This window comes from Trachurus japonicus, chromosome 7 (assembly GCF_045865225.1).
Source record: "Trachurus japonicus isolate A0001 chromosome 7, Traja_1.0".
Lineage (NCBI taxonomy): Eukaryota > Metazoa > Chordata > Actinopteri > Carangiformes > Carangidae > Trachurus > Trachurus japonicus.
Genome location: NC_140913.1, coordinates 6,380,325 through 6,393,669, shown reverse-complemented (window position 1 = coordinate 6,393,669; position 13,345 = coordinate 6,380,325). Strand labels below are relative to the sequence as shown.

At 40.4% G+C, this 13,345-nt stretch overlaps 1 protein-coding gene across 11 annotated transcripts in view; it reads left to right on the top strand.

Annotated features, from left to right (window-relative positions):
- cacna1db (calcium channel, voltage-dependent, L type, alpha 1D subunit, b) overlaps nt 1-13,345 on the top strand; it is a 75,929-nt gene that overhangs the window by 57,246 nt on the left and 5,338 nt on the right. For 5 of the 11 annotated variants that reach the window (XM_085780951.1, XM_085780947.1, XM_085780946.1 and 2 more), the window contains 12 exons: nt 497-538; nt 1,339-1,467; nt 2,706-2,771; nt 2,910-3,001; nt 3,586-3,745; nt 3,846-3,973; nt 4,197-4,293; nt 4,377-4,479; nt 4,972-5,073; nt 8,361-8,497; nt 11,296-11,412; nt 11,498-11,949. In XM_085780951.1, the coding sequence (XP_085637077.1) occupies nt 497-538; nt 1,339-1,467; nt 2,706-2,771; nt 2,910-3,001; nt 3,586-3,745; nt 3,846-3,973; nt 4,197-4,293; nt 4,377-4,479; nt 4,972-5,073; nt 8,361-8,497; nt 11,296-11,412; nt 11,498-11,949 (1,625 nt within the window). The remainder of the gene's footprint in view (nt 1-496; nt 539-1,338; nt 1,468-2,705; nt 2,772-2,909; nt 3,002-3,585; nt 3,746-3,845; nt 3,974-4,196; nt 4,294-4,376; nt 4,480-4,971; nt 5,074-8,360; nt 8,498-11,295; nt 11,413-11,497; nt 11,950-13,345) is intronic. The other 6 variants (XM_085780952.1, XM_085780953.1, XM_085780950.1 and 3 more) reach the window with 2 other exon arrangements.

The window sequence follows — 13,345 nt, the reverse complement described above, 5'->3', positions numbered from 1 at the left end:
GATTTGACCGTATCAGCTTAGTAACTATCACACAGCAACGGGAAGTCTGATTTTGACAAAACAAAACATTGTTGCCTTGCCAACGCTTTATTTGTAATTATTTATTTAGTCACGATGACTCAAGACACCGGCTCATTTCAATTCAGGGTTAGATAGTTTGCAAATAAAAGAAAACAGTTGAAAACAGTGTCTTAAATTGTAAAATAAAGAGATGAAATATATTCAGGGAAATTATGACAAAACTAAGATTGTCATCCATTTCACTTTGTCATTAAACTTTTCCTTCACCATGGCTCACTTGCATCTTGTGCTGAGAACATGTGATAAAGCTTTTGTATGACAGGCTTCATGCTCATGCGTGATGGTGATGATGATGATGATGATGATGCTATTGTTTGTGATGTTAGTAAGAGGTCAAAGGTCACGAAGACTGAACCGTTTGGTGCTGTGCAGCTGGATGTGTAACTTGGATTAACCTTAGGTTTTTGGTTTCAAGTCGGCAGCCCTCCCTGTCGTCAAGGTGATAGTGGAGCCAGGGGTAAGAAGAACCCCCCCTCCTCCTCCATTTGAAGCCCCCTCCCCCTCTGTGTTAATGCAGAAGTTACAGCAACATGTTTTTTTTTCGTTGTTGTCGTTTTTTTGATGTTGTTGTCGCTCTCTGTCACTCCCTTGCTGAAACATTGAGATGCTTTCTTCCAGAGATTCTGGTTTCACTTATTCAGTCCAATGTGAGGGTTTGTGAGTCAACTCAATGTTTTGAATCCACCTGGATTGTTGCATTTTGGCTCCACCTTTTGTACAGCAGACATTTTGTCCTGTCTGTGTGCATGGCATGACACAGGGCCACAGTAACACTGTATGGTGTTCATCTGGTCATTTCTTCATTAGAACAGAGCTTCTCCAAGTCCGACCACCTAAATGACACTTATCCACGTTAAGTTGACTTTTCTGGGTCTTGTCTGTTTGTTCAATAACAACAACACAGTAAATGATCATCTTGGTGTTTGTATCAAGTGTAATCAGTTACTGTTCACTGCTTTCTGGTTTGTTCGTCTTTCCTTGTTTTTAATCAGCCATTCAGAGTTCAATGTACCGTATGTGTCAGGTCCTGTCGCTCTGTTAATGGCATGATATTTCAGACACTCACTCCACATGCATGTTGGTGGATTCAGAGAGAATATTGATCACAGTAACTCTTAACCACCTGTGCACTGCCTGTGAGACAATGTCACATTAGGACTGAACCAGTGCATGTATGGCTGCATGGATGAGTTAGTGGTTTCAGAAGTTTCTCGGTGTCTTGTGTTTTGTAATCCTGCCTCAACTCCTCCACCTCAGAACACGGAGGACAGCGCTCGTATTTCCATCACCTTCTTCCGCCTGTTCAGGGTGATGAGGCTGGTCAAACTGCTGAGCAGGGGGGAGGGCATCAGGACTCTGCTGTGGACCTTCATCAAGTCCTTCCAGGTGAGATCATAGCAGACGAGCAGCCAATAAATGTACCTTTGAAATTACAATTTGCATGTGAGGTGAGGTATAAGTCATGAGAACAACATGAAAAAAGACAATTTAACTCTTTATAGGGCACTCAGGGCCGTTATTGGAGGCGATTAGAGGAGTTTTTCCTCTTTTTTTTCTTGCTGTAAGTCAAGGTCAGTGAACCATGTATGGTTCTTAACCCTTTAAATGTACTAAAAAAGTTGTACCTGCTTTGGTGTGAGTGTGTACAATGAAAACATGTAAATCCAGTTTGAGGAAGACATCTTGATGATCATGCACAAGTACTATACAATGAAATTGATTCAGTGCTATTAAAGGGATACTTCACCCAAAATCAATAATTCACCAATTTTCTACTCACTGTCATGCCAAGAAAGGGTTCGGAGAACTTTAGGAGTCATCAAAACGCTTTTGGAGTTCCAGGGGGGGTCCGGCTGGCAACAGATTTTTATATAATGGCGGCGGATAGAGCTCACTTTTGAATCGTCCAAAACACACGCTATGAAACATCCAAATACCTCCATACTGCTAGTCTCCAGAAGCGTTTTGATAACTCCGAAAGTTCTCCAAACCCTTCCTTGGCATGACGGTGAGTAGAAAATTGGTGAATTATTGATTTTGGATGAAGTATCCTTTTAAAAAAGATATTAAAGAGACAAACAACAGTAGAAAGACACAGCAGATGAAATAAGATTTAAAATCAACAAATGAACTATGCAGATTTATACAAAAAAGCTATTGCACCAGCAAACAGTACATTGCACAGAGTATCGTGTCATTTGAATGTATGTGTTTGAATCTCATCTGCAAGAACATAGGCGTACACATGAGTCCCTGGGTGAACTTGGTTGCAGTAGGTTTAATAATTTCACTGTGCTCATACAACTCTTTTAGTCACTGTCTGGAGTCTCATCATGTACAATCAGTGTGTGGTAAGTTATCAGTAGAAGGTATGAACTAACCAGCCAGCAGCTACTTTCTGACAGAATCAGTTTGTATGACAATTCACATCACAGAAATATTTCATTTATACAAAGAGAAATGTGAATATGGCTTCGATTCTTAATGAAACTGATCAAATGTCTGTGATGAATGAAAACACTGTGGAGGATCTATGAGAAAGGAGCAGATATCCATGATGTTACGACGAAGCTTTGCACCAGGTGAAAGATGAAGTCCACTAACTGTGTTTTTTTCCCACTCAGGCTCTTCCCTATGTTGCGCTGCTGATTGCCATGTTGTTCTTCATATATGCTGTCATCGGCATGCAGGTAAAATGTCATCATTTCTTTGTAAACCAGAGTAGATGGCCTGCAGGATATGTGTTGCCAGTGTTTTGCCTTCTTGGTCGTTTCCTTCTAGTTCTGTAGCCATCGTTGGCTCATTACGTTTTCTGTGTCTGCTTTCAGGTGTTTGGGAAAATAGCCATGGTGGACGGAACACAAATCAATCGCAACAACAACTTTCAAACCTTTCCTCAAGCTGTGCTGATGCTCTTCAGGTATTAGCTTAACCCTTAGGGGTCTGAGCCTTTTTTGACAGTTTTTGAATACTTTTGATTTTGCCTGTTTAAGAAAATATTTAACGTGCCCATGCTTGGTATCTTTTTTATTCACCACAACTTCATCTATATGATCTGATAATTATTATTTTTTCCTACCTACTTTATTAACACAATGGGCCCGTAAATACACAGAAATCATCAAATCAAAATTGAAAATACATATAGCTACTCGCCTGATCACTGTCAGACGTCTCTGATATATTCATCATATACTGTAGTATGAGCTGATTCAACCACTTTGAGACCACTTGAGAAAGAAATGCAACACCTGCCACCCCATCCCATAAATATATAAATATGTTTTGTACTATTTGTAATATTGCAATATGTGTATGGTCTGTCAATGTAAAAAAAAAAAAAAAAAAAACTGGTAGAGAGTTTTAAATCCTCAAATTTGAGTGAAGTTGAAGGCAGCACGGCGCTTTGAGGATGTCATGTGATCATTAAGGTTAAAGTGTTGTTTCATCTTATTTCATATGTCTTCTGCTGCTGCATTAGTAATGAGTGTTACTGTGTGTTAGGTGTGCTACAGGTGAGGCCTGGCAGGAGATCATGCTGGCCTGTCTACCAGGGAAGCTGTGTGACTCTGAGTCCGACTACAACCCCGGAGAGGAGAGAACCTGTGGCAGTGGTTTCGCCATCATCTACTTCATCAGCTTCTACATGCTCTGTGCTTTCCTGGTGATCTTCACTTTTAATCACACAGCTCTCAGCTGTCGTATTCCCGTATACGATCCAGAAAAATGCAAACATTTTTTAACGTTACCTGTGCTGCTTTCAGATCATCAACCTGTTCGTAGCTGTCATCATGGATAACTTTGACTATCTGACGCGTGATTGGTCCATTCTGGGGCCGCATCACCTGGATGAGTTTAAAAGGATCTGGTCCGAATACGATCCCGAAGCAAAGTGAGTCATCATTTCTCTGTGTACTCAACGCTGTGGCTTAGAAACAGTGTCAGTGCAGATGGGATGCTTGATGTATCTCATCCATTAAGTTGAATAAAGTTCTGTTTGTCTTTTTACTTTGTATTGCTTTTGCAGTAAAGTTGATGTATAGTTGTTATATAATGATGGTTATAGCTCAGTGTGTGTGTGTGTGTGTGTGTGTGTGTGTGTGTGTTGTTTCCAGGGGCAGAATAAAGCATCTTGATGTGGTGACTCTGCTGAGGAGGATCCAGCCTCCTCTGGGCTTTGGGAAACTCTGCCCTCACAGGGTGGCTTGTAAGGTGTGTTTCCACAATGCATGGTTGTCATTGTACTCATTACATATTTAACGCTGTAGTAATGTGTATTTTAAATTTTCTTTCAGCGTCTGGTGGCAATGAACATGCCTCTGAACAGTGATGGAACCGTTATGTTTAATGCCACTTTATTTGCTTTGGTACGAACTGCTCTCAAGATTAAGACTGAGGGTGAGTGTGCAGCAACAAGAGCACTATATGAAAAACACTGAATCTTTTTGTAAGTCCTGTGAGAATGACAAGTAAGGAGCTGGGTCAGAGTGTCCTGTTCTGCAAACTTGAATTTCCAGGCAGAGAATCGTCATGTTTTATGTTTTATGATCTCTTTCTAGTATACTGTAACACCAAATTATAATATACAATATCAAAGCACTTTATAATGTGAGGTCATGGCCTAAGGTTATTATACAGAGAAACAAACAGATCCCACAAATAGATAGATAGATAGATAGATAGATAGATAGATAGATAGATAGATAGATAGATAGATAGATAGATAGATAGATAGATAGATAGATAGATAGATAGACAGATAGATAGATAGATAGATAGATAGATAGATAGATAGATAGATAGATAGATAGATAGATAGATAGATAGATAGATAGATAGAATGAATCCTGGTTGCTGTAACTAAACTAAAGTATCACACTCATTTCTAAGGAAACCTGGAGCAGGCCAATGAGGAGCTTCGAGCTGTGATCAAGAAGATCTGGAAGAGGACCAGCATGAAGCTGCTGGACCAAGTGGTGCCCCCTGCAGGCGGTCAGTGGTCCCTACAGCAGCTTTCCATCAATCTGAATACAAGCTGCATTTTCAAAAGAATGAATAATATTGACCTCAAATGTTAACCAGACAAAATTACATGCACAGGAGAAGGGACATCACATCTCTATATTATGTAATTCACTTACATCAAGTCCTTGTTAGTGTTAGCATTAATTGAAATCGAGCGAGGTCACACTGTAGACATGTCTTTGTTAGTGCTGATGTGGTTTAATAGGGGGAACAGTGGTCAGTAGACATACATTTGAATGGAATTTGTCCTTTTCCACTCTATACTGTGCATGTCAGGGAGTCACAGCACGTTCTACACAGAGGCAGATGTGTTCTCACTGTTTTCATAGTCTCAAGCTCAGATGAAAAGCATGTAGCTGTGGTGTTTGGGAGCAATCTACACCTTTGGGCCAACTTTTTTTTTTTTTTAGAACTAACTCAAATACACAAAAGATAATACACAATATTTAGACTGAGGAAAACAAATCACTTCACAAAAACATCCAGCAGAAACTTCCAGCATCCTGTTTTTGCTTTTCTCAAACTGCAACACCCACCTGCTGAGCACAGCCGACACACAGCGAGAGATAAGAGAACATGATCGACTGAGAGCACTTCCTTTCACCACAGTTCACGGAAACTCTTCTTATCACTGTCGGGCAGAAACGATGTACTCTAACTGCTGTTTCTGTCATAATACCACAGGTTTGTCTGGTATCAGTGTTTGCAGGTCTGAAGTTGCACCGCCTTCAGTTTTTGACTTACACAACGTGAAAACATTCAGAAACTGCTGACATATGTGTTTCTCTGTTCATAACCAACACTTTTCTCACAAATAATTTCACCACTACAGACTTTCCTACATCATATCGACACATGATGAGGTGTCAATGAAACACCTGAGTCTTTGAGTGCATGTACCCACAGTCTATGCTTCAGCTGTGCTGCTTGTCAGAACTAAATCAGATGCTCTCCCTCTCTCTCTCTCTCTTTCTCTCTCTCTGTTATCCTTTCTGCCAAGCCCCCCCCCCCTCTCCTCCACAGCTTTGTCTGCTTTCAGCACAGTGCCTAGTCAGTTGCTGGCCTTCTTCTCTTCTCTTTCTGCCGTCCTGAGCTCTTTGGAGCAGTTCTGTTTTAGTCTGGTGGCATGAACCTACAGACACCGCTTAAAACTCATTAAGGCCCTGCACAGAAAAAGAACATGCAGAATTCTTATGAGAACACATTTTATTTATTTATTTAAAGGTTTAGTAATCAGGGACAGTGCAGATTAATAAAACATTTTAACAAATGTAATTATGCCAGAATTAGCCAAAAGGCAATTTCACATACTGTCCTTGGACTGATGTTAAGTACCCTAGTCACCCTAAAAGAGAATAAAATGATTTCATCAAATCTAAATATTTTTTCAAGTGGCTGGCTTCAGGGAGAATATATCAAAATGAGGTAACACTTTATTTGAAGGTATTGTCATAAATATTATACTACTACTACTACTAAGTGTGATTCGGTAATGACAAGTTGACATTGTTCGGGTTGTCAACTTGACATTAATCAAAGTGACATGACCAGAAGTTGTCTTTGTCATGACAACTTGACATTAAATTTGTGTGGGATGTCCTTATTATGACAGCTTGACATTAATCAAAGTGACATTGCCAAAAAATGTCTTTGTCATGACAACTTGACATTAACGAAATATGTACCTTTTTTGGAAAGGTCAAAGAATTTCCTCATTACATCATTGTCATAATTTTGTCATGACAGTCAGTTTATCCTTCATGATATGTTAATGACAAGTAAAGTGTTACCCAAAATGACCATGATCACTTCAAAACAAATTCAAGAAGAGCTTGAATCTATAAGTATCATTTATTTGATAAACAACAGGCCTACATTCATATAAAAAAAAAAAAATGGATTAAAGACAGAGCTTCTTCCTGCATGTTTCCTTTCTGTACAGAGCCTTTCATAGTTTCTCTCTGGCTGTCTCGCATGATGTAGAGAAATCTGATTCTGAAGATGGATCAAGCTAATCGCTCTTTGAGTCAGTTAAGAAACGACAACCTCCATCTTTAAGCATTTGCCACTTTTACCTGATCCTCCCCAGCTGAAGTGGGTCAGAGAAAGGTGGCAACAAAACACAACTCATACACACCATGCGATGCAGCCTCCATTTTTTCTGGTTAAGTCGCTTTCCCCGAAAAACCACTACATCTGAGTGAATCAGACCCTCGCTCCATGGGCCTCCCTGCATGGCAAATAGTGTGTGTGGCTACAGCTTCCTTTATGGCTAAATGTAGTTTCCAGTCGCCGTTTACTTTGCTGCTTCCTTGCATGTGCTCGTTGCAACAGGTATCGCTGTTTCTCTGGGATGCATATAGATACCTAAATACAGAGTGATATGGCAGGACTGTGTGGTAGGAACTGGTTAGATGTAATGAGATTGGGAGTGTTCACTGCAGTTATAATACTGTACGTTATGTACCAACCAATCAGTCTTTGGAACATTTAGGTCACTGTGAAGTTGAAGCACTTATCTGTGTGTGTGTGTGTGTTTTTGTCTCATCTTCCTGTGTTGTTGGGTTTAGGAGGGTTGTTTCACAACCACATGTGTTTGAGAGATTACTAAAATGGAAGTTGCAGACATAGATATAATCTACTGCCGGTTTTCGTTTACCTGTGTCGTGTGTGTGTATTGAAATGTCATCTGAAGCTGAGTGTACAAGATTCTTGCAGATGTTTGAAAGTGCACCCAGCGGTCTGCTCATCCTCCATGCATTAAGATATTTAAACTGTACCCGGAAAAAGCAGTCAGTTTAACCTTTGAGGTGAAGGTTAACCATCCTGTTGACACAGCATTATCTCAGGACCTGATCCATAACACACACTGTTCTCTTTCCAGATAAGAAGTCGGCTTAGTGTAGAAGTCCGTAGTGTGTTCACTGCTGTTGTGATCACTTAACATTGTGTTTCCAGCACTGTGTGTACTGCTGATGCAGTGAGGCTTGACACTTGGCTAATTAACATAACATAACACAACAATGGTCACAGATGATTACACAGAAGTGTTTTGTTCAGTTGTTTTGTTGTCCTCTTCTGTGGTGGTACACGTCATAGATGTGTTTGTGTAGTGTGATAGAAGTGGGTGAGGTCTCTCCATAGAGAGATTATTAATGTGTAATCGTAGTGAAGAGGATAGTGTTATTGTGATATTCAGGTCCAGAGCTGGTATTGATATGGGAGGCTTTGTTGTGTCTGGTCTGTTCACTCAGACGACGAGGTAACAGTGGGGAAGTTCTATGCCACCTTCCTGATACAGGACTACTTCAGGAAGTTCAAGAGGCGCAAAGAGCAAGGGCTTGTGGGAAGGCGTTCATGGGAGAGGCTGAACACCACCATGGCTCTACAAGTAAGTTAAGAACAGTGCATCAGTTCAATAGATTCACTGCACCGGTGCATTGGACCTGTCAGTAACTCATAATAATAATAATAATAATCATTATCATCATCATCTGTGCTGCTTAAACTTAGGCCTCATATTAGATCTGTGCAAATTTGCAAAAGTGAAAAATGAAATTAAAACGGCAAGCAGCACTGAGCAGGAACTGTTTATATGTTGTTGTTGTTGTTCTAGAGACCCCTTGAAATGGCAAAATATGTGTACAATATTACTGTAAAGTCCCCCTAAACCAAAAATTGACTTTAACATGTTTAACTAATTATTAACATGTCAATGTAGTGTTTGGGTTCTGCTACAAGACATTTCAGCAGTGAAGTCGCTAATGCAGCCATAACTGAGCATTTTATATTTGAAAATACAGTTTCAAAGCCGGAGTCTGAAAAAGTTGGATTCAGTTTTTCAGCACCCAGTCAGGTTTAATACGTCAGAATCTCGAGCAGCCAATCCCATTGTTTTTTTTTTTACTTATACAGCTAGATTGATTGATTGATTGATTGATTGATTGATTGATTGATTGATTGATTGATTGATTGATTGATTGATTGATTGATTGATTGATTGATTGATTGATTGATTGATTGATTGATTGATTGATTGATTGATTGATTGATTGATTGATTGATTATTTTCTATTTAAGCGTCATGCACATTTTTTGTGCCCAGCCCACATGGGCTTACAAGACACTCAGCATTTAAATACATACATTCAAGAATAGCTATGGCGTGTCGTTTTAGAGGAGAGAAAAAGAGAATTACAAAACAAAACAAAAACAACAAAAAACAAAACAGAACAAACAGCTAGATATTCAACAACAGTACGACAACAGTAGATGATGTGGCTGAGAGGCATTATTATGTCCTTGAAAGCTGGAGACCAGGGTTCAAACCTCAGTGTGAGCCTCATGTTTTGACATCGCCCCTCCGTCTCCCCTGCCCCCGCTGACGCGCACCGCCGTTACTGAGCAACCCAGTGGCGGTGGGCCATGACGCATTTGTATACTCATGAATATTCATAGAATCTGGATTTTTCAATGAGGGAGAAATAGTAGATGTGTTTTTTGCCTCTTTAAGAGTTTTTTTTAAGCAACTTTTTTGTGGGAAAGCAATTTTAATCAAAAAATAGTCATAGCAGAGCTTTTTTTTCATTTTTATTTAAATGCCTCTTTAGGGGGACTTAAATTCAAAATGTCATACATCCTGTTGGGCTGACGGTTCAGCTCCAGTCATTGTGGTACTTGTGTTGTGATAAAATTTGGTCAGACTTGTGTATCAACTTACAATAACTTCCATTCTCACGGTGAGATATCATCATCAACACTAACAAGAAACACTCACCGTGTGCAGTACAGAGCATCATTGAGCTCTCCAACAGTATTTGATGATGACCGGGGCTGTGGTCAATCTGCTAGGTGAAGCACGTCAAACTGTAAACTATGACAGTTTGTGTTTCAGAAATAGCAGGTAGTGGTGTGGAGCATGTGTCCACCACAACACAGAACATCTTTCACCATGACACATGAAAACCATTAAAGCACCTACCCACAAGTCATGGTTTACATACTGCTGCTTCTCCTGGCAGGTTGTCTCAGCCTTTGCTCGATGATGTGTCACAGCCGTAGAGGAAGTTATTGGAAGTCGACCCCACGCCTTGAGGCTGAATTCCAATCCGGCCCCCTACAGATTCACTGACATAGAGGCGCCGCCACATCGAGTATGTGAGGGCTGTCCCATTATCAAGTCAGTGAGTCAGTGAGTCAGTGAGTGAGCCCTTTATGCCCCTTTACTATAAGTCAGCATCGCTGCTGACTTTAAAAAAAAATTCTTTAAAGAGACCCCGAGGAGTTTGTATTTGGTTATAAAAAAGTCTCATATTAATGTGGATGAATCTACGTTACCCACTTGTTAATATGTCAATTTTTCGATAAATATATTGTTTTGTCTTTATCGTTTTGTAGTTATTTTGATATTATTATTTAGTGGTCTCGCCCAGCATTTCCTACTGCGTCATGGAGATAACGCCGCCGGATCACTAGTTGGCATTGTTTATGGTCGGAACTACGACGATATCTGATTGTCTTCAAACCTCCGACTTTCATTCTTGATTAATGAAAACATTCTTGGTAAATGCTTTCGCTTTCATCCGTCTTGCGCTGTCCAAGAATTTCACTGTGTGCGTAGAGGCTCATGGGAAATGTAGTGTGAAAACACCTCGCTTTCCAAAACTCCTCGTAGTCCCTTTAAACAAAAAAACAAAATCGTAATTACAAATTAATAATTGTGTAGACAAACATATGTAATCATTTTATCCATGCAAAACAAATCAAAAGGAAGGACAAAAACACACAAAAAAAACCCTAACCCTAGCATCGATGCTGACTTGGCGTAAGGATTGTGACATCAAATACAGGCTGTCAGACCACTAGGAGTGTCCCATTCCTATTTATAGCATGTGAAGCCCTTACAGACTGTCACACTCAGTCACTGACAGCTGACATCAGGTAAGTCAGTGAGGGTTCATGAGTCTTAAGGGGGCGGAAAGGGCCTGAATGTCATGAAGTCTGGTGTTGCAGTACTGAACGACTCTGTTATAGAGTTGATGAATCACTGAGTAGTCACTGATGGAAAAAAGAGAGAAAAACACCTCAACATTTACCGACACGATTACTCAGTTTCCTCTTAAACAGATGGAGATAGATACGTATATGACAGCTACGAGGGTTGGTCTCATCACTGCTCTCTCTCTGCAGGCTGGTCTGCGCACGCTGCATGACATTGGACCAGAGATCCGTCGAGCCATATCATGCGACCTGCAGGAGGAGGGGATGGTAGATGCAAATGAGGACGAAGAGGAAGAAATCTACAGGGTGAACGTCTTATCAAAAAACACTGTGAATAATGTTTGGACTGGCTTGTACCTATGCATTTGTCCTGACGGTTGTCTCTTTACAGCGTAACGGTGGTTTGTTTGGCAACCATGTCAACCATGTCAGTGGCAATCAGCAAGGCCACTCCCACCCGACCACCGCCACCCAACGCCCGCTGCAGATCCTCCCCTTCTCCTGCAGCTCCTCAACTGAACCCGCCCAAACTGGCGGGAGAGCCAGCGGCAATGACAGGGAAGGAGAGCTAGAGATGAACTCCTCACCCATCCAGTACAATCATCATTATCACTCCCCTCATCCGTACAATTACCCTCACTGTAATTCCATCTGCCATCAATCCCCAATACCCTGCAATGCTAACCTCAACAATGCCAACGTGCCCTCGCTTCTCTCCATGACCAGTGGGAGGCAGCAGAAGTGTCTGTTAAGGCGAGATCGACCGTCCTCGGCCAAGGCTGGATCAGTAACTGTTCACAGCAAAGGAGCATACGACAAGCCATGGAAGTCACACTCCATAAGGTCAATGGGTCACCTTTGCACAAACAGTTTCCTGTTATTGCAGTTATTATGTATGTACATAGCATGGGGCTGAGTTGTTACCGGAGCATATATATATACAGTTGTGCTTGAAAGTTTACATACCCTAGAGGATTTTGTAACTGTGTACCATTCATTAAGGAAAACATGAGTGATCAGACAAAACAGATTTCTCTTATTTTTAATGGGATTCAAATTAAACTGTTGAGACATCCAGAAATAACACAATCATTTAAAAAAAAAAAATCATCAGAGATTCTGACCAAATTTTTTTGGTGGTACCAGACTGTGGCTTGGTATCAACAGAACCCCTCAATTTCCACTTTTATGAGAGCTTGAACACTGCTGATTGGCATTCCCAAATCTTTTTCTATCTTTTTCTATCCTTTTTATGTTTTATAAAGTTGAACAACCTTCTCTCTCAGGACTTTAGACAGTTCTTTTGCTTTCCCCATGGCTCAGAATCAAGCAAAGTCAGTGCAGCAATGGATGCAATGTGCAGGTGTTTGTCAAGAGCCCAGCATCTCATTGACTCTTTTTTACACAGACACTAATTACAAGCAGTCAAGTTACAGGCGTGGACAGTTACCCTGAGTAGCGATTTAAACCTGTCTGTGTCAATCTGTGTGGATTTTATCAGGGTGAAACTTTGAGGGTATGTAAACTTTTGATCAGGGCCATTTTGGTGTTTGCATTTTTAATTAGGATTCAAAAAGATCAAACACAGTTGTGTGATAATAAATGGCTTCGCCCAGCCACTAACTCTGAATGAAAAAAAGTTTTGTTGCATTATCAATTATATTTTCTGAAATGTAGCCAGTATTTCACAAATTCTGCCAGGGTATGTAAACTTTCAAGCACAACCGTATAGCATGAGAGAGAACAGTTGACTGAGATATTTGAGACTAGATGAAACGTAGAACAGTACTGAGAAGACTTTGGGACATCACTGTAACATCTCCACAGTACTAAGCCTGTCAAATTAAATTCAATGTGTGTGTTTTTTTCGTCACTCCATCATCTAGCATTTGTTTTATTAAAATGGCAGAGCTATAATTTTAAAGTTCACCCAAATTAAAAGAAAACACAATTTCCTCCTTCGATATGGTGATATCTGGTCACATAGTTTCTGCTTTCTTTGCTGTGTTTTGAACTGTCAGCATCTGAAATTTGCTTCACCCCCCTGATAAAGAGCAAATAGAATGAGAGTAGAAAGAACAAATATGGAAAAAAGAAAAAAAAAGTCCCCCTCCAGGAGCAATGTCCCTTTTACTCTTAATCATTGGGAGACTTTGTTAACAGTTTTCGTTGGGACAACTTTCTGCTGAATATGTAGGCTACCCCAGGCCACTGGCTCTGCCTTTCCTGTCTTAGTTCA